The sequence below is a fragment of the Xiphophorus hellerii genome, chromosome 13 (genome assembly GCF_003331165.1).
Source record: "Xiphophorus hellerii strain 12219 chromosome 13, Xiphophorus_hellerii-4.1, whole genome shotgun sequence".
In the NCBI taxonomy this organism is placed as follows: Eukaryota; Metazoa; Chordata; class Actinopteri; order Cyprinodontiformes; family Poeciliidae; genus Xiphophorus; species Xiphophorus hellerii.
Genome location: NC_045684.1, coordinates 7,189,389 through 7,214,585, shown reverse-complemented (window position 1 = coordinate 7,214,585; position 25,197 = coordinate 7,189,389). Strand labels below are relative to the sequence as shown.

Genomic DNA, 25,197 nt, shown 5'->3' with positions numbered 1-25,197 from the left:
AGGAGCCGTTACCTAGCAACCCCAGTCCAGTCCCGTCACCTAGCAACCCAAGCAGAGTTCCAACACTTTTAGTGAACTGGTTTTCCCGCTATTCAGTGGCTGCTAGAAAAGACAAGTGATTTGTTGTTGACTTACCATCCAGAAACCACTTGCTGCATTCTTGTAGGTTGTGCTATTTCTGCTTTTCGCCATTTTCTAATTACGAATCTGTTCGCAGCTATTGAGTTGGGGGACGTGGCCAGCAGCAGCTTCTTTGGATTTAAAGTGACAGGAGGCCCTAAATCAGCTCACTCTGAAAGGAGCTAAAAAATAGACTAAAACCTGAATTATCTAGAAATTATTTTGTGTAAAAGAATTTAATGAACGTTTTTTGTAATGTTAATAAACATACTCTAACCTGTTAAAGGATTAGAAAAACAATGTTAAGGAGAAAATACTTTCCCACAACAATGTAGCTTCCTGGAAAGAAGCTAATTTTGATCCAGAGAGGAAAATTAATCCATTTAATCCAGGGTTGGGTCAAGGAGGCACCATTTGACTCCAGAGATGTGCATGAACAGATAAATGGTTTCGTCCTCTACAAACATCAGCCGTTCATCATTTGCTCATTTATTATTTTTCACATCCTGTAAAATCAGCACTGTGTCTGAACCAGTTAAGGCTTTGTAAAGACATATGGCTGCAAATAAAACTGAGGCAGAGGACTTCTGCTGTTTTCTGACTCGGCTTTGGAAAGCTTAAAGATTTAGTTCCAAATATCCTTAAAAACGCGACTCTGTAAAAGATTCACTGTCGATAAAAAAATACTTCTGCTGATCTGCATCCATCTCGTCGTGTTTCTGCCAAAAGCCAGAAAAGATCAGAAGCTCTGGACAGAAAAAAAATAAAAAATCAAAACCACATTTGAGATTGTTTTTGTACACAACAGTAAATACAGTAAAAGGTTGCCGTGACGATGACTGATGCTGCCGTTGTGCTTTTGAGCAACCCCCGCTTTGCTTTCCAATCAAAACTCCCAAGTAACAGATGAATGAGACCCTGAAACCATCATTTGTGTTTATGAAGAATTCACCTGACATGAAGGAACAGATGTTTTTACTGCAGCGAGACAAACAGGAAGTAGCTGCTAAAAACAGCAGGAAATCACGAGTCCACGCCCCTCCAGGGAAAAACTACAGGGGTCCCTCTCATCAATGTCTAAAAATCGGTCAGTTTGGATCAAGAGTTTGTGGTTTCTCTTCCCAGCGCGATCAAAATCCAGCAGCCCGCTCCTCATCTCCCTGGCAACGGCATCAATTTCATCAGGAGGAAGTCGACCCACGACCTGGATTTGAAGTCCCAAACCCGGAGCCTCCTTCTCCCTCCGTAGGGAATGGGGAGGGGAGCGCTGAGCGACTGGTCGGATGGCGGTGTTTGTTGGCGTCTGATTGGTCAGAGGGTTCATCAGTCGCTGTCGGAGCCAACCGCTGACGAGCCTTTCCGCTTCCTCTTCGGCGCTTTGGGCTTTGAGTCTTCCTCCTCCTGCAGCAAACAGACAAACAGAAACAAGTTCATGATGTGTTTCCCCTGGAGCTTAGCCTTAGCTTAGCTTAAAACACGGAGATTTAAACCAACATAATTTGTTTTTATATAAAACACAATAAAGCTAGGACAAGTTCAGGATGTCTAAGTAAGGGGCAGTATTGCATGTTTTCCAGACTCAATGTGATTTATGAGTCAACTGAAGTTAAATATCTGTTAACTTCAGTTGTTACAAAAATCCTATAGACGTCAAATACGACTTAAAAGAAACTTGACTTTGTAATTTAATGCCGTGAAATTGGGTCTCTGTCTCTTTAAAAACTGATGGGGTATTATGTTGTATCCAACCACACAGAATCATTTTATAGCACAATCAATTAACTATGTTACCAATAGTTGTTATAAAAATGCTATATGTATCAAATATGACAATTTGACACCTTGAAATTGGGCCTTTGTTTCCTTAAGGTAATTAATTAAAGTATTTACAAGTTAAGGTTTTCAGGATCGGCTTCTTCTGGTGCAGAATTACAATGCATGTCTCACAACAATTACGTAAAAGTTGGATCGGACTGAAGTGTGAACATGATGTGTTTGAGAAAATACATTTATATAAGGACGACAAAAAATTGATTGTTCATTTTATGCAGTTTAAAAAGCAAACATGGTGGCCTATTTTACTCTTTGCTTCACTGGAGCGATCAGAAACAGAAAGGAAGTTATTTTTACGTACTGAAGCGCTGCTGGAGGCGCTCTCCTCCTCGTTGTTGGTGGGCGGAGCTACGCCCTTCCTGGAGCGCGGCGACGAGGCCGGCGCTTTCCTCCTGGACTTCAGAGGCTTCGCCTGAGAATCCTCGTACTCCTCTGCGAGGGCGAACAGGTCGCTGAACCTGCAGAGGCAGAGTGCCGGTCAAAAGAAACCGTGACGTTGTGATGAATGCGTGTTTTTAGCATGTTCACCTCATCTTGTGAGCTTCGTCGCAGCTGGCCTGAACGTGCTGCAGAGCCTGAAGGATGGGAGTCTGAGTGAAGACTGAAAGAAAGAGGAGAGGCGTCATCGACCTGAGCAGGATCAGCTGCTGTCTGAGTGTCTGAGTGTGTGTGTGTGCTCACAGTTGTTCTTCATGTTGCTTAGACTCAGCCTCAGATTGTCCAGGTGCTCCAGGATCTGTTCCAGAGTCAGCTGAGCCAGTTTGCTGCTCGAACTACGAAGACTGAAGACACACAAGAGGAAACTGATTCACTGCCCCTGCGCCCCAGTTTGAGCTCCCTTGGTTTAAGGGATATGTGTAGTTGTCCCCACCTCTGCCTCTTGCGCGGCTGGTTGTTGTTCTTGATCAGCTGAGCCTTGATATGTTCCCCCAGCGTGTCGTCGTACTTGGACGCCCAGTGGCGCAGGATGCTGGTGGTGAACTGGTCCTCTGGGTGGCAGGGCCGACTCAGAACCATCTTCACCATTTCCTCACTTGGCCTGATTGCAGGATAAAGATGGAGACGTTAGCCCAAGCGACGGATCACAACGTGAAAACACGCTTCATCTGGTCGTACTTTTCTCTGCGGAGCTGCAGCAGCAGACAGGACAAGGCCTCCGGATGCTCTGGGAACAAAAACACAGAGAGTTTTAAAAACACAACATGAACCAATAACAGTTAGCAATATGTCAATCAACACATCAATCAATAAATACATCAATCAACACATCAACCAATACGTCAACCAATCAATTTATCCATGCATCCATCCAAGCAAGCAACCAACAAACCATCCATTTATCCATCCAACCAACCATCCATGCCTCCAACCAATGAACCAACCGACCAACCAACCATCCATCCAACCATTCATCCAATGAACCAACCAGCCAACCATTCATCCATTCATGAATTGCATTAATAATCCATTATTATTATTTTGGTTCTTGGACATTCTATTGCCCAGTGAAAGTTGCCACCTTTGTATTTGAGGTGCTGTAGAATGGGGATGATGGTTTCCAGTGGGATGCTGTGGGCCAGGAAGAGCTGCCAGGTGCTGTACTGTTCAAACGTTTCCCACTCCAGTGACTGAACTGAGGACCAGAAACAAACAGAACACATTGGAGTCCACACAGCCACGGGAAGCAAAACCACACTCTGGATCTCGGTTCCTTACTGAGGATGTTCAGAACCGAGTCTTTCCGGAACATGACCAGGTTCCCCATCATCACGTGACACATCAGCTCCTGTAGCTGAACACAGACACATCCAGGTGAGCGCCACAAAAACTTTGATTAACACACCAACGTGTGGCCCTTAGATGAGCACATAAATAAAGACTTCAGGAAAACAATTATGTACTTAAATATTATTCTAACAATCAAATTAAAACAGTTTTAATCGGTTTACTGCCAAATTACATCAATCCAATGTTTTTTTCCCAATGTGGAAATTTCTACAAAGAACAGGCACACATTTTTCACACTAGTGCAGTTTTAAGTCTTTTATTCTCAATTAATCATAAAATGAATTTCCTGCTGTTTTTCCTCATTTCTCTCTTCCTACCAAAAACTGGATAAAAAAGTTTTCAGCTTCAACAAGCCCTTTTTGGAAGGACAATTTTGTTTACAGAGACTTTAATTAATTTTATTTGATGTTTCTGTTTTGTTTATTTTTTGGGGGATATTTTAAATGTCTTCCAGTTCCAGTGTTTAAAGTTTATTGATCTGTGAGAATGTGTTCTTGCATTATTTTACTTTAAAATGGTCTCAAAACAATATTACTGTTTATCGCAGTAACTTCTCTGACAATTTGTCATCCAGCAAAATTTATTATAAGTTCATTGAAAATTGAACGCCAGGATTAAGTGATGCTAACTCCAACCTGCAGGTGGCAGTATTTCTTACTCAATTCCTACTGACTTCAAGTTATAGTCAATGATTGTTATGTCGAGTAACTAAAAGTTAGAGTTACTGTCATCCATGAGTGCAAATATTTCTAAATTAGTTCCATAAAATCTGTAATTTTGATAGCAAGAAAAAAAAAGGAAATTGTGAAAACTGTCATAAAGTCCTGGTGGATCAACGAGGAAAGATGCTCAATATTATTTAATTTTAAGAAGTGCTTATCGACACGTTCTGTTAATATTTTAACAGTTTTTATGGTTATATGTTCCGGCCCTTTAAGAACATTCATGGTGTCTGACGCCGCTGGAGTTACCTGCATGGAGTCGATGACGGCTACGATCATGTTGAGCAGCTCGCCGCTCCGCAGCGTCTCATCTGGAAACTAAACACACAGTTTCAATCGTAATGTATTCAGCAACATGTGGGGGAGGAGGGCTCAACACAGTCTCTCTAAAACCTCTTTGAGGGAAAGGGTCAGAGGTCAGGATGTGTTTACCTCGGAGTAGATGGACGGCGTGAGGTAGCAGAGCAGCCGGACGTCGTCCTCCTGACACGCCTTCATGTCCATCATGAGACACGTGTGCAGGTCGCCGAGCGCCGTCGCCTGGGCAAACGACTCGTACAGCATCATCTTCCCGTTCGCCGCTTTGCTGTCAACACAAACACACAGATGATCACATGAATCAAATACGTTAACGTGTGGGACATCGCCTATTAGCCGCTAACGCTAGCAATGCTCCTTCAGGCGCCATTATTACGCAGCGTTGATTTATGTCCACAATGCGGGATGAGTTGGAATCTGTCACAAAAATGTTCATAGCGACAATATTTCTTATCCGATTTCTATAAAATGTCTTGAAGTGAAGCTGAGAAATTTGCTGATGTTTTGATATGCGACATATAATCTGCCTGGATATAAATCAATAAACAGTTTTGTTCTGACAAGAATCAAGACAGATTTAATTTGACATGGCTGCTTTAGGAGACGTAGTTTCTTAAAATTTAACAAACTTTGTCTCCTACACTTTATGAACTATTTAATTCTATTTAACAATAGTTATGAATATTACCACATTCTATGAACAAACAAGGGAATTAGTCCAGTTTGTTGTTTATTGAACTTTTTGAACGCCACAGTAAAAGGAAAAGAAAGACAAAAAACAACCGTAAAGCCAGCTTACTAATTTCATTGTACACTTTGTGAGACTTTATGAGACTAATTTAGCTCCATACTAATAAACTGGTGTGGTTTTTTGACAGGCTTTACAGAAGCGCATCGGTTGTTTTGATGTCCATCATGGGGGATGGTGTTGCGTTCTGAATACGTGCAAAGGGTCAATAATAGTAATAATAATAATAATAACAATAAAAACATGATTGACATCAACATGTCGGCCCCTGAAGGCCGTTTTCTCACCTGGCCTTCAGGTAGTACAGCAGGTGGTATCCGATCTTCGGCTGCTTCTGGTAAAGCTCGGCCAACATGTCCAGCAGCACCGAGAAGCCGCTGTTATCTTCCTGCATGGTGACCAGGTTCCTGAAGATCAGGCAGACGGGTTTGGACACGGACTCCTCCAGAGACCTGCAGAGAGCGGCGGAGACGTCAAACGGACCGGCGCCGAGCGGAGGAACGTCGGTTCGGGTCAGGGAGGATGGACTCACTCCTCGGTGATCTCCTCGGGGAGAACCTCCCCTCTGAAGTGATCTTTGAAGAGCTCGGCCAGACAGGACGCCAGAGCCGACATCTGCTCCGTGTCGAAGTCGTCCTGGAAAACAAGGAGAATTCATTCTGGAGCAGAAACGATCAACTGGATCAAAGTATGCAACTTTTATAAAAATTATGTTTTTTACATCTTTGTTAAAACTGTCACCATGTTGTGACAATATAACAAGGTACAGATAATCTGACAAAAGATCCTCCTCCACCTCCAACCAGAAACCACCAATCACAGCCAGGAGGAGGGTTTTAGCGCTGACAATCAACCTTGTGAACGCAATGCTAAACGTGATAATGGCAGAGAAACAACTTATCGTTACAGGAAAACTGTTAATCCATGGCCATGCTAACTAGCTTTAGCATTCACAACAGGCTATGCTAGCTGCAGTTTTAGCAGAGAGCTAGGGGGGAAAGAGAGGTGATGAGCAGCGCTAAGACCCGCCTCCTGTCTCTGATTGGTTGTTTCTAGTTGGCACTGGAAGACGGAAGGACCTCTATTTTTTCTCAGATTATCTGTTTTATGCTGTCATGTAAAAATTTAAACAAAAATGTAAAAAAATATTTTTTTAGAAAAGTTACATACTGCGGCTTTAATTATATTATGGCCTATAAGAAAACAAATATATTTTTATAACTCATTGAAATGCACATGTTAGTTGTTTCTAAGTATTTTAATTATTAAAAAGCAGAAGCAAAGCTAAGCTTGAGCTAACTGTCACATGACCTAAACAGACAGGAAGCTGCAGCGCCCATTACAGTCTCTCTTTCACTGTGAAAATCCGACTAAAGACTCCAGAAAAAAACAGATTTGTTTGATCACATCATTTCTATTTTTTTTCTGCTTCGTGTCAAAGTGAACTGACCTCCATGATTAGATCCACGACCTCCTGCATGACCTCGCACTGAGTCTCCGTGTCACTGAGAGGAGGACAAACGTCAGAAACCCGATTGCTATGGAGACAGTTTTACTTCCAGACCGAACCTGAAGGGGGCATCGTTGAGCTCTCACCTGGTCTTCTGAATCTGCTGCACCTTCTCCTTCATGGTGTCGTCTAATTGGTCGAGCCAGGGCGTGATGTCAGCTGGCTCCTCTACCACCGCTTCTTTGATTGGATGGAACCGGAACTCCCTCTTCTTTCCTGCACAGTGATTGGTCAACGGTTAGAGTGATGTCACGTCCCATCAGGAACATCTGCAGCCCTAAAACAACCCATTATGGAGTGCTAAAGAGGAACAAATTATTTTATTTTACTTATGTATACATTTATTTCACTTTTGTTATTTTACATTGTAGAATGAAAACTTTAACACCAATATTGCCAATGTTTATGGTTATTTTACATTATAAAACTATTGCTCTGTGTTTGTGTTGAAGAGCTTACAATATAACATTATTTGTTCAAACTAAAGCACATTTTTGGAAATAAAACAAAAAAATAAAAATAAAACTCCTGGATTAATCTGGGTTTTAACTGGTTTAAAGAAAATGGTTCCAGACTCGATGCTGAACTTAAACTGGTTGTTTAAATCAAACCAGTCTGAGCCTTTTATAACAAATGTTTTGTCACACGGTTCAAAATCTTCAAACTTAGTTGATGTATCCGCCCCCCTTGGGGGAGGGACATAGAAAATCAGTCCAGGGGCCACAAATGGCCCCCGCCCCCTACTTTGAGCACCCTTGGGTTGTAGTGAATCTTCTCCGTTTTTCTACCTTTGTTGTTGACTTCCTCCTCGTCATCGCTGAAAGCTGCCTCCGTGTGGTCGTAGCAGCCCTCTTCCTTGTCCAGGACGTGGTTGTCCATCTCCATGGAAACCGCCTCCTCCATCTTCACTGCAGGGCACAGAAACATTTCAGCTGAAGGTGTTTCCTTTGGTTTCCTGTTGAGTTTTACCGTGAAGTAGCTTTCAGTGTGTGCATGCGCTACCTTCGGTGGGAGGAGACGGCGGGCTGCAGAACTCGGGGAACCGCTCCCTGAGCATCGAGCGAAGCTCTCGGTCCAGTTTTGGGTTATCGAACAGAGGAGCAAGGTGACTGAGAGACAAATCAGATCAATTAGTGGGAGGACAACATGTAGATAGTTTAACAAACATAAAACGGTGAGTGAGACGCAGCTCTTACGCCAGCACCCTCTTCTCCATGATGAAGTTGAGTGAATTGAAGACGCCTTGCCGGACCTGAGACTCCAACGGAGGGAAGAAGTGAGGGATGATCTGAAGGGTCAGTGAGGAGAGATGTTACTCATTGGAAACGATTTTGTGTGTATTTGTGTGTAGCTTAGTATCCAGGTTGTGTGTTACCCGGCACATAAAGTCCAGCAGCGTGGCTGTGATGGCAGGATGAGGCTTCATGGAGTGATGCATCACCAGGATGGCTGGTTCTGGAACCAAATAGATGCAAAATTAGACAACCAGACATCTTTGAAAAGCAGAAATGGAGCCTCCTGCACAACCAACAAGAATGCAGCAAGTGGTTTCTGGGTGGTAAGTCAACAACAAAACACTTGTCTTTTCCAGCAGCCATTGTACAGCCCGTCATGATAACAAATTTTGCTGGATGATAGATTGTCCCAGAAGTTACTGCAATAAACTATAATATTGTTTTTTTGAGACTATTTTCAAGTAATATAATGCTAATGGTATGACACATTCACAGAGCTCAATAAACTTTACATTCAAATTAACATTTAACGCCGAAACTGGAAGACATTTTAAATATCCACAACAAAACAATAAATAAAATTAATTATGAAGTCTCTGTAAACAAATCTGTCCTTAACAAAAGTCAGCTGAAAGATCAAACAACCAAACTGAACACTTTTATCATCCAGTTTTACCGATAACTGGTGGAAAGAGAGAAAAAAGAAAAACAATGAATCACCAAATGGACATTATTGAGCTCATTTAAATTTTTCATGCAATTAATTGACTTATTGCGACAAGCCTACATATACAGCAGTAAAAGCAACTGACCAAACTTTCTGGAGCTCTGCCTGGGTTGCTAGGTAACGGACAGAACTCTGCTGGAGTTGCTAGGTAACAGCCCAGCGCCAATTGAATGTGACTCAACAATCAGGAGGTTTTTCAGAGACCAAAAGATATTATATTATTGCCAAAAAACGGCCTGGAGGTTTTTTTTTTATAACTCTTCAGCTGAACCCAAATAGACATATGTAAACATGCAAATACAAATTTTGCAAAATAGGATTTTGTATGTCTATAAGGAAACTGAAAGCTGGTATTGATCAGGGGATCTCTGACTGGCGAAATATAAAACAGAACACAAGCTGTGCTGTCTCTTTAAGACATTTATAAAGAAGATTTTAAGTTTGGCATAAATTAATGGGTCAAAACATAAAACGATTGTTGAAACCTGCTTTAATTATTGATGTGTGAAGATCCAGAACTATTTGCATATTTATGGTTATACTGCTTTCCATAGTAACTGCTGGGTGTTTCATTGTTACCTATATTCATGATGCTGTCTTTCTCTGGGTTGAAGAACAGCCAGTCGTAAAACAAGGCCAGCTTGGCGTTGGAGGCCGCCACGTTCGACTGCAGGAAAAGTTCACAAGTTAGCTTGTTTAAAAAACACCACTTCCCCCCTGGGAGCCTGGGGTCGCGACCTCTTACCGTGCAGGTGGTGAGCAGCCAGCCAATGATAGCCCAGCGCGGCAGGATGTCGGAGCTCAGCACCTCGTTGGAGGGATGGACGACGCCGCAGATGTACCGGATCAGGTCGCAGCGCAGCGACTGGCTCTCCGCTGTGGACAGGTACTGCCTCTGGAACCAGTCCTGGTACCGCTTCTGCTGCCCGAATCGCACCTGGGCGCAGGTGAGGACACAAATTCAACCACATGACCAGAGCCTTACAGAAATCATCACATCCCTTCAACTACTCCATATTCTGAGTGAAAATCTCAGACTTATGAGACAAACCAACACAAAATACAGCAAAACTGGGAAGTTGAAGGAAATGATACATAGTTTTATAATTACTTTGAAAATTCAAATCTGAAAAGCATGATGTACAAGGAAGGAGATTTAAATTTACCTCTGGGTTCAATAAAGTATTTTTAAATTTGAATGAATAGTTTGAAGTTCAGAATAAATTAGGACAAAACTAAAACTTTCAAATCAAAATCTACCCATAAAAACACAACACAAAGTTATAATCTTTTCCAAGCTTTCTGCTTTACTTCTGTTGTCATGGTAACTAAGACCATGACAACAGATTTAAAAGTAAGTTTGGTGTAATTTTGTTGTGGAAATTTTATACAATTGTTAGGCCTGTTTTAAATAATCAATAAACCAATTAATCACATCATAAATTAAAACAAACTCAATAATTTCCATTTGTATGATTTATTGTTTTTTTCTTTCAAATAAAAACTGGATGACAAAAGTCTTCAGTTTTTTTTTGTTTACGGCGACTTTATAATTCATTTTATGTGTTATTTCTGATGTTTTGTTTATTCAGTTTGGATATTTAAAATGTCTTCCAGTTCCAGTGTTAAATATTTGTTAGAATTTAAAGTTTATTGATCTTTGAGAATGTGTTCTTTCATTATTCTACCACTATAATACTTGAAAATTGAATCAAAACAACAATGTTATCGTTCATCATAATAACTTCTGGATCAATGTTTCGTCCAGAAAAATTTGTTAAAGTAACAGGCCTAGCAATTGTTCCATAAAAACTGACCTGCATCTGTTTATATCCAAATTTGAAATCAACAGTTATTTAGTCACTAAGAGCCACAGACCACAGGTTTAATCACCGTCATTCAGTTCACTAAGGCTTGTGTTTGAAACTCAGAGGATGTGAGAGGAAGAGGATTTATGTTTTTACCCTGGAGGTCATGAACAGCAGCTTGGTCTCCATGTCTGGAGTCAGTCGACAGGCGAGGAACTTCCGAGACGTTCGAGCCGTCAGCAGCTGGAGGATCCCTGCAGGAACGACATCACAGACATGTCATTAAACCAACGATAATAAAACAAAACGACAGCGTAACACTACACTGACATTTAGAACTGGGCGATACAGCTTAAAAATAAAATCTCTGATCTTTTTCTTTTGTCTTATAAGTTTATTATTGTATTTCTATGACTTTAATTTTGTGACATCATGACTTTATTTTCACAAAAAAATATATATATTTTGGCTAGACTCTTATATTTTGTTGTAAAGTTGATCTGAATTCAATTCAAAGTCCAAATAAACAGAAGCTGTAAAATAAGCTTTAAAACAAGATGGCCACCCTCTGTATGCTGACATCACTCTGAACTAAGGAAACCGAACCATTGGTGAGAAAAAATCCAGATATTTCCAAAAATTAAATATAAAAAATTATTATTTGATGAAAAATCCACCTTTCAGCCCTAGTGGCCATATTCCAAGTAGTGAAGCTGAGCTCACCTGTAAACTGAGGACTGAGAGCCTGAGGGTTGTGCAACAAGTCCCGCCACAGCAGCTCCATTTCCGGGATCCGAGCGACATTCTGCAGCAGACGAACCAGATCTCTGCCGATGATGAGGCACTCCATGAACTACCAACACAGAGAGAGAGAGTTATCGACGTGAGAACGAGAACTGAAACAGGAGATCTTCCTTTCCCACCTTTTCCCGCAGCATGCTGATACAGAAGTCCACTTCTTTCTGGCGCAGAGGCAGCAGGTTCGGCGTGCCGTGATCCACAATCAGACGGAGGTAGGTGTACACCGACATTGCTATTAACATCCCGCTCTTCAACACCCACTCCCTTCAGAGAACGAAAACATTTAGAGACTTAATTGTGAAAATTCACCTAACTTTAAACATTATGATTCCGTGAACAGGTTAGGACAGATCTACAGGCTTTACGAAACATCTTCATCATATTTTTTGCACCAAATTATTCTTAGATAAAATTTTAGTCCGGTCAGTTCTGCTTATTTTGAGCTCCTATCGGTTGTTTTTGGGTCTCTGTTACTTTAAATCCAAATAAAATGCTGCGACTCAACGTTTACATTCGCACACTGTAAAAATGGCTGCAAACAAATGCGCAATTGTACAACCGTACATCTTTGAAAGGCAGAAGTGGAGCCTTGTGTACAACCAACAAGAACGCAGCAAGTCATTTCTGAATGGCAAGTCAACAACAAAACACTTATCTCTTCCAGCAGCCATTGTACAGCGCATACAGCTGACAAAATGTGCTGGAGCTCCGCTTGGGTTGCTAGGTAACAGTGCAGAGCCTCTAAAATGTGACTCAACGTTTGGAAGATTTTTGAAATGGCTCGTTTCGCATTGCCAAAAAACAGCTGGGTGTTTTCTTTAAGCGTCTAGGTTGTTTTTAGAAGAAGTTGATCCCAAACAGAAGTTCAAAAACACGTGAAATGTGAGTTTTTCATAATAGGTCCCCTTTATAGAACGGATGTGAGTGAGGCTTACTTTTGATCGAGCAGGATGTCCAGGACGCTCTCAGCCAACCAAATGTTCTTAGCGGAAATGTCTCCGCCTGCAGAAGCAAACAGCAACATCAGGACAAACAGAGCGCTTGGTTTCTGAAATAAAAGACGAAGTCTGCGAGAATCTAACCTGCTATCTGCTTCAGAAGAGTCATGATGACGCCGTCCGCTCCAATTACTCCACTCTTCACCAGTTCCCTGACCAGCCACACCAGCTGCACACAAACCAAACATTGACACTCTGAGCACTCAGATCTAAACAAACTCATCCATGTGTTTATCTTTAGGTGCAGTGATTACACCAACAGCATCTTTACAGGTCTGCTTAAAATAATCCTCCAGTTGCAGCTGATCCAGGATGCTGCTGCTGGTGTTCTGACTAAAACCAGGGAGTTAGAGCACATCACCCAGTTCTGCAGTCCCTACACTGGCTCCCTGTAGAATAGACTTTAAAATACTTTTAGTTTATAAATCACTGAATGGCTCAGCAGCACAATATATTAAATATCAGCTGTTGTCATAGCAACCCACCAGACATCTAAGGTCTTCTGGTTCTGCTCCGAAGAACCAAAACCAGAACCAAATATGGAGAAGCAACATTCAGCTTCTATGCACCACAAATCTGGAACAAATTTCCAGAAAACTGTAAAACAGCTGAAACACTGAGTTCCTTTAAATCTAGACTGAAAACCCTCCTGTTTAGAGTTACTTTGAACCATAATAAATTAAACATTAATAAACAATTTGATGTGTAATGATGGCACAATGTAATGTTTCCTGTTTTTTATGATGTAAAGCACTTTGAAATGCCTTTTTGCTATACAAATAAACTTGACTGATTGGTTGATTTGTCTTATTTCCTTCACATCGACGATGGGTTCTACCTGCGTTCTGGGATTGTCCTGCAGTTTGAGGAACTTCTCCATCAGGATCTGGTTGATTTTTACCAGCACTATGTTCATCCCGTCTCTGTTGACCAGCGTCAGATCTCTGTAGCACTGTTCCAACACACCAGATCAGAAGGTTGTTATGATTCAGTTGCAGTGATGCTGAAGGAGACATGGAGAGGCGACTCACCCTCTGGGCCTGGCTCGGCTCTGTGAGGACCAGGGTGAACAGACCCAGACAGACCTCCTCATGCTGCTGCTGGCCTTTACACACCTGCACAAAGAATACACAGATGTTTGCTCCATGATTTCACACAAAAACATTTAGAAAAATCCAACCTTTAATTTGACGACCCACAATAAGAAATCTTTTACAGATGCTCTATCGTACTTCGTTAACTTTGTTGTAACAATGAGCGTTTCTTACGTTGGCAGTGAGTGCATCGTTGGCTTCCCGTTCTGACAGCCCATTGGTCAGTGCCTGGACGATCACAACACACCGTTCCAATCTCTGGAACACATAAAATAAACATGAACCATCAGACGCACCAACACTGACATTACTCCTTTATTAAACTTCTGCAAGAATAATTAAAACTAAGTTTGCTGTTTCAGATAATAATGTAATAAAGTATCGTACCATTCTGTTCTGAGCAGCATCAGAGAAAAACAAACAATCTAAATAAACTGGTAATAAATGACAGCTCCAGTATCAAGATACAACATCTTAAAATAGCAACACATCTGCTGCTGCCCCCTTCAGGTCAGCTGGCTGAAAGACAAGCAGACCGTTTCAAAATATTTCTAGTGGCAAAATGTGGAAACTGAAGTAGCCATACTTGTTGCTTAATTTAACATATTTAAGTATTCACGTGAAACATTTAATAAACAATCTTTGATTAGTCTTTAAGTAGGTGCAATAAAAACAGTCCTAATATCACCATTTAAACCCATAACAGAAAATACTTCATCTTGACACAAAAAGAGCTAATTCAACTTGTTCCAATGTAAACACTATCATTAAACTCTAATAATATTACAGTTACTTTTTATATGGAATTTGAACCTTTTCTTAGGGTAAGAAGAATCTGCTCAGGTGTAAATTAGTTAACCTTTTGGTATTTAAAGACATTAACCAACAGGATATAAGGGTGATTTCAAAAATCCAGCTAAAAGTTAAATCTAAGTGGATTAAAACTTCAGCTATAAGCCCTGACCATGTACCTAAAAGCAATGAAAAAGAATAAATGATTTTTATCTTTGCAATAATTTTAGGAATCCTTGAAACTGCAATAGCAAAACAGAAAAGTACATTTTTGGGTGCCAGTTGAAATATATGCCTACTTTCTTCTTTTTTCTCTTTATCCTTTGTAAACTTTAGCATTGTGTTGCTATGAGAATCTGTCCAACTGGCTAAATATTGCATTGGCATGTGCACCGCAAGTTCATAACGCTTCGAACATATTGACCAACAAGTATTGCACTCCAAGCTGTTCTTTGCGATATAAATACTGCAATGTTCTACACACTAAGCATTTAAAACTATCCGCAATGCGTAAATATAGGCATCACAATCAAAACAATAAATGAATGTTAAAGATGCAACAATAATAACTCAACATTTACTTAGCAGCAGCATGAATGTTTGTTGCTTTTGTATTTTAAATAACACCAGCTAAGTCATATTATAGATTTCAGTTTAAAATCTTTGCGTTAATACCATAATATTATAGTATTTTTAGTCAAGGTAAACATGGTGGCCTTACAAATAGTGCAATCAGTGCAACTTCAGCATCTGTCTTCAGGTTAAAGACGAAAAGTGAAAGTAAACGCACTTTTCTTTGGTTGCTTTTGTGATCCAACCGTGGATGATTCCACAAGTAGTTATAATTTAATAAAAATAAACAGGGTCTCAACAGTTCTGACATGTGAAACAGGGCGCATGCGCAACTGTCACATAGGTCTCATCCATATGTTTACGTAGCATTAGCATGCTAGGCTATATTTCATGAACTTGGAGATTGTAAATAAAAGCAGCAGCGTTTCTAAGAGCCCAAACACTGAAAACAAACACTATAACTTTATCCCACTCAGCTCCATGTCTTCAACAAGGTGTTCACACACCACACACAGGTCTATTCCTCTTAACTACCGCTGCTAATCTTCTGCTAGCTACGCTAACTAGCCTGTTAGCAGCAGCACTTGATAAAATGGTTCCATGTCTTTGTACCTTTGGCTTTTTTGCACAAATTTAATTTAATTGGGTCTATTATATCCCCGTTCTGCCTCGGTTCATCCAAAAAAAAAAAAAAAAATTAGGTATCCAAGCTAACCAGTCCTGGTCTCCCTACCTCCTCTAACTCGTCTTTAGCATCCAGCTGGGTGGACACCAGGAGCCGGCCCTGTGGCTTCGCCTTTGCCGGTGCAGGCTCCATCTGCTCCCGCCGCGCCTCGCCGGGGCCCCGCGGAGCTGTGCTGGGTTGGGACTACCGTTTCAGTGGTGTTGTGGGTGTCTGTATCGATGTAACGGAGAGTCACGGGGGCTGTGGCCCGGGTCAGAGCCTCGCTGTGAATCACTTCGGTCAGTTGATATGTGTTTTTAAAACTTATTTGGAGGCAGCTTGGATACCAGTCTGTCTCCGTAACACCGTCCGACCACAGTAACATAACGGACATCCGCACAGAGTGAGCTGAGGACGGTGCGTGAACAACGGAGCCCTATGACCAATCAGGTTGCACGTTGGTCTGAGCGACGTCAGTAACAACCAATAGGAAGCGAAAGAATCGAGGGCCAATGTCTGAATAATTATACAGGCATCCACCTGCATGGAAACAACTTTATCTTATTGACAAGTAACGTATAAATGCAAAAACTGTGAGAACACATGATTTCCCTGGTAAGCATGCATGGAAAGGCTTTTAAATGATTGCATTTTTTATTGTAATAGCATAATCTCACACTGGAAAATTAAAACAACTACCCTCCAAAAATGTTCTCAAATAAGAGTAGCACTACAGTTAAACAAACTCCATATTCTTATACTGATGATACTTTAATAACTCCGTAAAGTTACTGTACTTGTGCACTGTACCAAGCACATAACTGTTTATTAAACTAATTAAATTGTTTTCTTTTTTGGTAATATGTCCATTTAAACACCTTCAAAGAGTGGTTACGGTTTGTCATATAGATCATCAGTCTATCACAGGGCTACACAGACATACCTCATAAACTACAATAATATTTAATAAATTAGAATATGTGTTAATTTCTGATAAGGCTCGTTTGTCACATTAAGATATTATTAAACATACTTTTCATTTAGTTCACATTCCTGCATTAAAAATATTTTTACTTGTCTGGTGTAATATTCTAATCTTAAATGTCTTTTATTCTTATACCTGCAAGCGGAAAATCATTAAAAAAAATAATAGAAATAGAGTTTGTGTGTTTTTAATTGTTCACATGCGAACCTGGAGAAAACCCAATTTATGCCTTGTGTGAATTTTCAACCTCTGAAATTTCCCTGTTTTTTCTAGAAAATTTCAGAGATTTTTTAGCGGAAATTTACTTTTAAAAAAATCTAGATTATCCCTACTATCCTGAAATATTAGCTTCACCTTGTAAACATCATTTAGCAGCACCACAACCTGCAGGGAGAAACAAATTAAACTCATTTTTAATACACTTTTGAATAAAAGACAAATTTCAGAAATTTTGTGTTGACTTTTGAACAAAGAAATGTTAAAATATGAAAAATATTCTCTATTATTATAAATATAAAAAGGTACATGCAAACTGAACACAGAAAACTACCAGAAGACATTTAAACAAAAGTAACAATACCCATTTTATTATGTATTTACACAAGTTTTGATGTTTTATCTTACAAATGAAACATTCGTCTTGTCTGTGTCTATTCTTTTCTACAGTTTATCCCTGGAGAAACCAGCTTGGATCAGCCAGTCTGAAAACGCCATCCAGCTGTTTGACTCTCAGTTCTTCTCATTTTCTCCCAGTAGCCAGTACGTCCTCATGCGACCTTTGCCCTTCACCTCAATCTCCCCTCTGAGCTGAAGCTGGAAGGAGCCGAACTCCTGCAGGACCTGACGAGTCGCCTCCGACACGTGAATCTTCAGGGCTGAGAGGGAAACATGTCTGACATTACTGTACTGAATTGAATCTATTGTTTGTCACTGTGTTATCTTAAATGCTAAATGTTTATATATTTTTTGCACAGTTTTGGCTTAATTACAGCTTTGAGTGTATTGTTCTTTCAGAAAATGTCCTTTAATTGAGTCTATATACTCCAGTTAACGACTAATCGATTGCTCAATTAGTTAATTATTTCAATTAATCAGAATTAATCGTTTTGGCTCTAATTAGTATGACTATTTTTTACATAAATTGTGTCCCAGCTTACATTTTTAGAGAAGAAATATGGCTAATATTAGCTTCTATAATAGATATAGATAAAAATACATGAAACATGAGCCAGTTAAACTCATGTATAAGTGTGGATTTTATTATTCTGTGTGAGTTGAATTGTCCAACAGAAAAAAACAACCTTTGTAAACACATTTAATTTGCATTTGCCCAGTTATATTTAATGAATAGTGCTTGAACCTTGCATGGTGGTTCTGTAAAGTTCTAACTTCTGGGTTCTGTGGGTGTAAATGTTTTGCTGCTGATGCGTGAGTCGTTTCCTGCGGGTCTCACCCTCTCCTGTCGACTCCATGCGTGACGCCGTGTTGACCGTGTCTCCAAACAAACAGTACCTGGGCATTTTTAACCCGACCACACCTGCACACACAGTGCCTAGACGAAAACACACCAACAACTCAGGACATTTGAGCGTTTTTGTAGTTTGTTGTTGTTTAGTTTGAGTGCGGCGGTGCGGCCGTACCGCTGTGGATGCCGATGCGAAGCCGCAGCTGCTGATCGGGTCGGTGTCGAATTTTGAAGCTCTTGACTGCGTCCAGCAGAGCCAGAGACATCCGGGCGACTTCCCGACCGTGTCGCTTACCGTTCCTGACCGGCAGACCCGACACCACCATGTAGGCGTCCCCAATCGTCTCCACCTGAAGAGACCGCAGTAAATGAATTGATTAACATTTAGCCCGACTGGCTGCTACGGGGGCATATTAGGGCAAATGTAGAAAAATGAAGGAGTAAGTTTAGGTCAAGAAACTCCAACATTTTTAGATTAATTTAAAAACATTACTAGAAAATCATTTTGGAAACTTCTGAGTTTGAAAAGTCAAAAATTTGCTAGAAAAAAATTAAGAAATTCTGAGATTAATTTAAAAAGAATTCTTCAAAAAATGCAGAAATTCCTGAGCTGGAAAAGTAAAAATAATGCGATTAAAAATCTTAGAAATTTTCTAGAAAGAAACTTGGAAGTCGAACATTTTTGAGTTTGCTGGAGAACATTTTAGACTTTCAAGTTCATTTCTATCAATGTTTTGGCGGAAATGTACTTTTTAAAATAGTCCTGATATGCCTCATACTCAGAATTTTAAATCAAAACATTAGTTTCACCTTGTAAACATCAAAGTTGTCTATGATGGCATCAAAACACGTGTAGAGATCATTTAGCAGGGTCACAACCTGCAGGGTGAAACAAATTAAATCATTTTTAATACAAATGCAAAACAGAGTAGCCACAGAAAGTTTTGTTTTTCAATAAAAGACACATTTCAGACATTTTGTGTTAACTTTTGAACAAAAAAGTTAAAATATGAAAAATGTTCTGTATTATCATAAATACATTTTAAAAAATCACCAAAAGAATAAAATTGTAAGGTAATCAAATGTCCAAATTCCTTAAAATAAATAAAATCTGTGGTTCCTACATTTATTTTTCAGTGGTGCAAAAATATGTGTCCTTTGCATTTCTTGTTTATGTGTGTTATTATATACTGCTACCATGTTCAAAATAAATGAATAAAATAAATATTTATGATGGTGAAACACAGCAATTCATGTGAAGGGGAAGGAAATGATTTTATATTGGATATACTTTTGTTTTTTAATAGTTTCATATTAGGGATGAGCATTATTGCACCGTTTATCATTTTGTGGTAAATTTGTTATCACAATAAGAACTTAAATAAATCTGAAAACATCTAATTGAAAGGTTAACTCTCTTCACTGATTAGTTGGCTTCTGAAGGTATTTGTTTGCACTTATTTAGGGGTATCAGAGTAAAAAAGGTTGACTATGCATTACTTCATGTTTATCTATCACATAAAATCCCCCCATTTTGTGTAAAAGTCGATTTGTTGTGATTTCCTTCGCCAGAAACAGGAAATCTGAGACGCAGTTACTCTCTTTCTCCACTAGATGGCAGTCTAGTTTTAATCTTCCGGTGTTCTGCTTCTATTCCCTCCAGTTAGGCGCTGGTTTCATGGTTTCCACCGACCTGCAGCGGCGTGCTCTCTGCAGACAGAGCGGTGAAGCCGACGATGTCGCTGAAATAGATGGTGACCGAATCAAAAGCTTCGGCCTGAACCGTCTCGCCTCGTTTCAGCTGGTCGGCTACGGAGCTGGAACCCCAAAATATAAGCATTTCAGCCGCATGCTGCTGCAGAAAACACTTTGTGCACACAGTTTATCTGTGGAGGATATTTACTGTGGTAGTATCTGGTAGAGCAGAGCCTCGGCTTTGCGTTTCTCCTCGTTGTAAGCTTGAGTTCGCTCCTCCACCAGCTCCTCCAGGTTGTTGGCGTATTGCTCCATGCGAGACAGAAGGTTGTCCAGGATGTTGGAACCGTAACCTCTAAAAATACAAACAACCAAGAAGAAAACGAATGAAAAAAAACCCTTATTTTATATTAAAAATGTTTTTCCCTCGATTGTTTTTGATAATAAATTTTATATTTTATTTTAAAAGACGTGCATATGTCAGCAGTATTACTCTCTTTATTTGCCCACGTTGCAGTTAATCTTTGTTGCATGTTTGTTTTTAGTATTTCAGCTCATTTTGCAAAGAAAATACTTGAAACCTGTTCAGATATCATAAACCAAGCCTATTTTCCTTTAAGATATTACGAGTAGACTCATTGTGTCACAAAGAAATCAAATTACAACTGGCTGAATTGTTTGTAATAATCAATAAATCAGTTAATAATGTGGGAATCTTTAATTTTAAGAAAGGAGCAGCCAAGAACGTGGTTTGCTTTCGTACAAAAAACCAACGGTTGTTTTATTTTTATCTCGTAACATCGTTTACCGCGCCGTCTTTGGTCAAATTAACTTGAACTGAATTGAAGTGTTCTGGCTGTGCCTTAAATTTTAATATTTGCCGGATCTTGTTGCTTTTTCACACTCAAAAACTCAAAAGAACTGTCAGACTTTTTCCTTCCACTAAACTTTTCATTAATATACATAGAGACACTACTCTGAATTAGCAGTGACCTTTTAATGGAGGATGACAGTCAAACATCAACATAATTCTGTATAAAAAGTCTTTTTGTGATTCTGATTTACTAAAAATTATAAATTTTTGGTTTTATTTTAAATAGCTGTAAGCCACAATGAAACAATAACTAAATGTAATTATTATTATTGATTATTAATATATTCTGATGTGTATTTACTATAAAGTCCAGTTTTCCTGTAACAGTAAGTTGTTTCTCCTCCGTTAGCACATCGAGTAGCACCTACATGAGTTTGATTGACAGCACTAAGGCCCTCCTCCTGGCTCTGATTGGTTGTTTTTGACCAGGAATGGTGCATTTGTTCTTATCGTTTTTCCTCTTTATTTATTAACGTTAATGAAAAATGTTTCTAAATTTAACTTTTTGTTATTTTTGGTAGTTTTAGTTAACAATAAAATGTTGATTTTTTCCACAATAGGTTTATTTTGTTAGTTTCAAATAGTGAAATAAATGAACCCATTCCGGTGTGTTCATCTGAATGAATGTGATTTCTCCACCTGTGCTGCTTCCTCAGGAGGATCTTGATGGTGTTAAAGTCGGGCCTCTCGTTGGGCTCCTCGCTCCAGCAGCGCTGCATGAGGACCCCGAGCTCCTCGCTGTGGCTGTGGAAGCAGAGCGAGGGGCGGAGCGGAGGGACGCCGCCCCGAATCACCGCCTGGATGATCTCTGTTACACGCAGAGGCATCGAGTTAGAACAGCGGGGTTAGAGCGAAACAACAACAATTACATCTACATGTTGCCTCTCTACCTGTGGACCAAAATAGCCGCGTACTAATAAATATTTAAGGCTCTGGTTGCCGTGGAAACCCACCTGGACGTTCTCGAACCCGAAACTCAATAGGAATCACTTCCTATTGAACGTCACTCTGACAGCTTGTTGCCTTTAATGCGTCACCTGAAGGAAGTGGCGTCAAAAACGTTTTGACACATCGGCCAAAATTATCTAAACTTAATATTGGTGAAAAAGTTTTAGTTTCACTGGCAGATTATTTCACTTAAAACAAGACATTTCCACATGTTATATGTGATATTATCTAGTAATTTTTCATCAATATTCAAGCGTTATTGACTTTAAACAAGCTCCTGTATCTTAAAAGTTACTTTTAAGTTACTTTTGCCTTATTTTAAGTGTACTAAAATAGTTCCACTAGAAATGAAAAACACTTGATAAGATTTTATGTTTTTGGAGTGTGTTAAATCTGACTAAATTTAAGCTACAATTTCAGATCTTGCCATTTTTATTTTGGTGTAAGACCTGCAAAAAATATCTGATGTTTTCCTTTTTAGTACAGATTTAAAGTTAGAGGGACTTTGAGATTGTATTTCTTCTTCCAAGTCATTTTGTTTAGTCAAAAAGTTATTTTCTTCCGACATTTATTGCTGTATAAGTCATGTTAACGTTCCTCCTGACAGTTGGCAGTTACCATAGCAACCGGTATGCTCCTGACAGTTGGCAGTTACCATAGCAACCAGTAACCGACAGCTCCTCCGCCAACTATAACTGTGTTATGTATTAGAATCATCAGTTCTGAGTTTATTTTAGGCAAATTTAATTATATACAGTGTTTTTTTGTGTAATTTTGCCATTTTAAAAAAATATGTTTTTAATTACTTAGCTGCTCTTTGGGAGCTATTGTAGTAGAGACTGTTTAAGGTTATGAATTAAAATCATTTCTTAATATTGATTGTAAAAAAGTACTAATTCCACTGGCAGATAATTTTCTCTTATAACAAGACAATTTCAACATGTTATAAGTGAAATAATCTGCCGGTGGAACTAGTAATTTTGTAAATATTCAAGAATTATTGGCTTAAAACAAGCCAATAATGTGTCTGTATCTTTGCCATGTTTGGTACATGTTTTTAACTGTTATCATATTTAATGTTGTGTATTGCTGCAGCGGACCAGGCAGCGGCATGTTTATTCCAGAAGTGGAGATAACACCTGACGCCATGCAGCCAACGAGGCGAAGGGTTAACGACGTGCCGACGGCGAAGGCCCGTCCAGCTGCCAGGCAGGAATGTAAACAACCTGACGCTTTCATCGCGTTTGTGTTTCGGCTCAGAGATTAGGGGCTGGGTTCGGCGCTGACCTTTGGGAGAGAGGGAGTGCGAGTCGAGGTAGAAAACTCCCTTCAGCAGAGCGACCTCCTGCAGGATCACGCCGAAGCTGTAGACGTCGCCCCGCTGGGTGCCGCAGGGCGGGCACTCCTTCCTCAGCAGCTCGGGAGCAGTCCACAGCTTTCCTGTCATTTAAACAGTTCATTCATAAAACCCCCCACAATTTAACTGAAAAAAAAAAAGATTTTCTTACAGCGCTTAGAAAAAGTATTGACACCTCCTTGAAATGTAGTCACTTTATGAACAGAAGGATCCATATTTTATATGTATCCAACAGAAACATCTTACACAAAATGCTGACAATCTATTTTTGTTGCATACATTTATCTAACAGGTTTTTCTTTTAACAATATTATAGTTTCAAAGTTTGTTAAAATTGTTTATTTATTCTTCAAATTCATCTTGTTGAGTCAAAAAGTAACTTTTCCTGCTACGCTCCTCTTGGCGGTTGGTGGTTACCATAGCAACCAGTAACTGACATCCCCCCCCCCCCCCCCCGTTTTCTGTTGCCATCTGTAGCTTTTAGGATCATCAGTTCTATGTTTTCTTTACAAATATTAGATTTTAACATATATTTTAGACACATTTAATTATACAGGGCTTTGTCTGTAATTTTGCCACGTTTTATATAAGTTTTTAACTGTTATCGCAATTAATGTCGTACATTTGAGATATGTTTAATTTTATAACTGTCAGCTGTTCATTGGGAACCATTTCTATGTAGTGGGAACTGTTTTAAGGTCATTTATTGTATTTTGAATTAAGTAATTCCATAATTATTTTTATTGACATAAAGTACTTGTTCCACTGGCAGATTATCTCACTTATAACAAGACATTTTTCCCATGTTGTAAGTGAAATAATCTGACAATATTTATAAGTACTCAAGAATTACTGACTGAAAACGAGCTCCTGTATCTTGTTGAAAAGTTACTTGTAAATTAGTTTCATCTTATTTCAAGTAAGATATCTGCACTAGAAACTAGACCAAAGATACTTGGTAAGATTTTGTTTTTGCAGTGTACAGACTTTATTTATAATCAGGCTAAAATTGTTGCCAACATACTTTTCTTACAATGGAAAATATTAAGCTTTTGTCCTTTTACATTTCAAGCGTTTATAATAAGCAGAGCCACGTCATCAGAGACTTTTCTGAAAAGTCGACTTCACTGCATCAGGTTAGCTTGTATCTGAGAATAAAAACAACTTGAAAACTCTTATTTTAATACAGAAAATATTCAAAGTCCGTTTTAAGTTTTGGATTTATTTCAACAAAAACACTGGACTGCTTTATTTGCTTTATTTTAGTTTTACTTTCATCTTTCTGGCCCCTGAAAACTTTTGAGTCAACTTCTTTTGATCAACAACTGTAAAAAAGTTCGAGGGGAGTAAATATTTTTTCGATGCCCTGTGCGCTTTGCTGTGAACTGGTCAGTGTGTGTTTTGTCCGTACGTGCGTAGAAGGCGTGTGTGTCTTCGGGGCAGCTGCTGGTCCGCAGACTCTGCAGCCCGTAGTCTGTGATCTTCAGCACAAACCGACTGTCCACCACACAGTTGGAGGACTTCAGGTTGCCGTGGGAGACGATGACGCTGTTGTGGAGGAAGGCCATTCCCTGCGCAGAAAGGTTGGGTGATTGATTGTAAATATATGGTGGAAATGGGAAATAACTGGAGCATGTGACGCCTGTCAAATGCTAAATGTGAAAATTACTGGGTTGGTGAAGTAAATGAATTATTACTGTCAGTAAAACCAGAGCGGCTACAATAGAGAGCTAATCAAGAGGCTTTCACATTTCTCTAGTTTACATAAAAATATTGTAAATATCATAATATTTACAATAATATGTGTTTGATATGATGTAAAGCACTTTGAAATGCCTTGCTGCTAAAATGTGCTATGCAAATAAAATTTGATTGATTGATTGATTGATTGATTGATAATAATACATATATACTTTATGTACAAGTATAGCTCAAAAATATTGTGAAAAATTTCAATATTTGCTCTCATTTCAGAAAGTTAAATTCAAACATTATGTAGAATTAGGGCTGTAACTAAAGGTAATATTAGTAATCAGTTATTTTATCAATTATTCTGAGAATTTATTGAATAAAAAAACTGCCATGTTCTGTAGATCTTTAGTTTTGGGTGGAATATTTTTTACAAATAATGTTTTTTTTTTA

At 39.3% G+C, this 25,197-nt stretch overlaps 2 protein-coding genes across 3 annotated transcripts in view; both read right to left on the bottom strand.

Annotated features, from left to right (window-relative positions):
• Positions 1-588: 588 nt before the first annotated feature.
• On the bottom strand, positions 589-15,884 carry ints3 (integrator complex subunit 3). Its single transcript, XM_032581368.1, has 29 exons — positions 15,801-15,884; positions 13,877-13,960; positions 13,640-13,723; positions 13,447-13,560; positions 12,693-12,777; positions 12,546-12,612; positions 11,733-11,874; positions 11,533-11,662; positions 10,966-11,063; positions 9,747-9,938; positions 9,581-9,668; positions 8,415-8,494; positions 8,236-8,327; positions 8,042-8,148; positions 7,828-7,947; positions 7,126-7,255; positions 6,980-7,034; positions 6,062-6,165; positions 5,817-5,981; positions 4,896-5,049; positions 4,713-4,781; positions 3,670-3,745; positions 3,473-3,586; positions 3,070-3,118; positions 2,825-2,992; positions 2,635-2,735; positions 2,482-2,554; positions 2,255-2,411; positions 589-1,521 (listed from the first exon to the last, which is right to left on the bottom strand). The coding sequence occupies exons 1-29, from the start codon at positions 15,882-15,884 to the stop codon at positions 1,444-1,446; spliced, it is 3,060 nt and encodes a 1,019-aa protein (XP_032437259.1). The 3' UTR covers positions 589-1,443.
• Positions 15,885-17,275: 1,391 nt separating this feature from the next.
• npr1a (natriuretic peptide receptor 1a) overlaps positions 17,276-25,197 on the bottom strand; it is a 47,052-nt gene continuing 39,130 nt past the window's right edge. For both annotated transcript variants that reach the window (XM_032581366.1, XM_032581367.1), the window contains exons 15-23: positions 24,467-24,626; positions 22,986-23,138; positions 21,390-21,558; positions 20,085-20,231; positions 19,875-19,998; positions 18,992-19,060; positions 18,357-18,531; positions 18,170-18,268; positions 17,276-17,591 (exon numbers count right to left, since the gene is read on the bottom strand). In XM_032581366.1, coding sequence (XP_032437257.1) covers positions 17,446-17,591; positions 18,170-18,268; positions 18,357-18,531; positions 18,992-19,060; positions 19,875-19,998; positions 20,085-20,231; positions 21,390-21,558; positions 22,986-23,138; positions 24,467-24,626 — 1,242 coding nt within the window. In that variant the 3' untranslated portion in view covers positions 17,276-17,445. The remainder of the gene's footprint in view (positions 17,592-18,169; positions 18,269-18,356; positions 18,532-18,991; positions 19,061-19,874; positions 19,999-20,084; positions 20,232-21,389; positions 21,559-22,985; positions 23,139-24,466; positions 24,627-25,197) is intronic.

Coding starts and splice junctions, on each gene's coding strand:
- ints3 (XM_032581368.1), bottom strand. CDS start 15,884: ATGGAGCCTGCACCGGCAAAGGCGAAGCCACAGGGCCGGCTCCTGGTG. Junction 13,961..15,800: donor CTAAAGACGAGTTAGAGGAG/GTAGGGAGACCA, acceptor TATGTGTTCCAG/AGATTGGAACGGTGTGTTGT. Junction 6,166..6,979: donor TCGTGGATCTAATCATGGAG/GTCAGTTCACTT, acceptor CTTGTTTTCCAG/GACGACTTCGACACGGAGCA.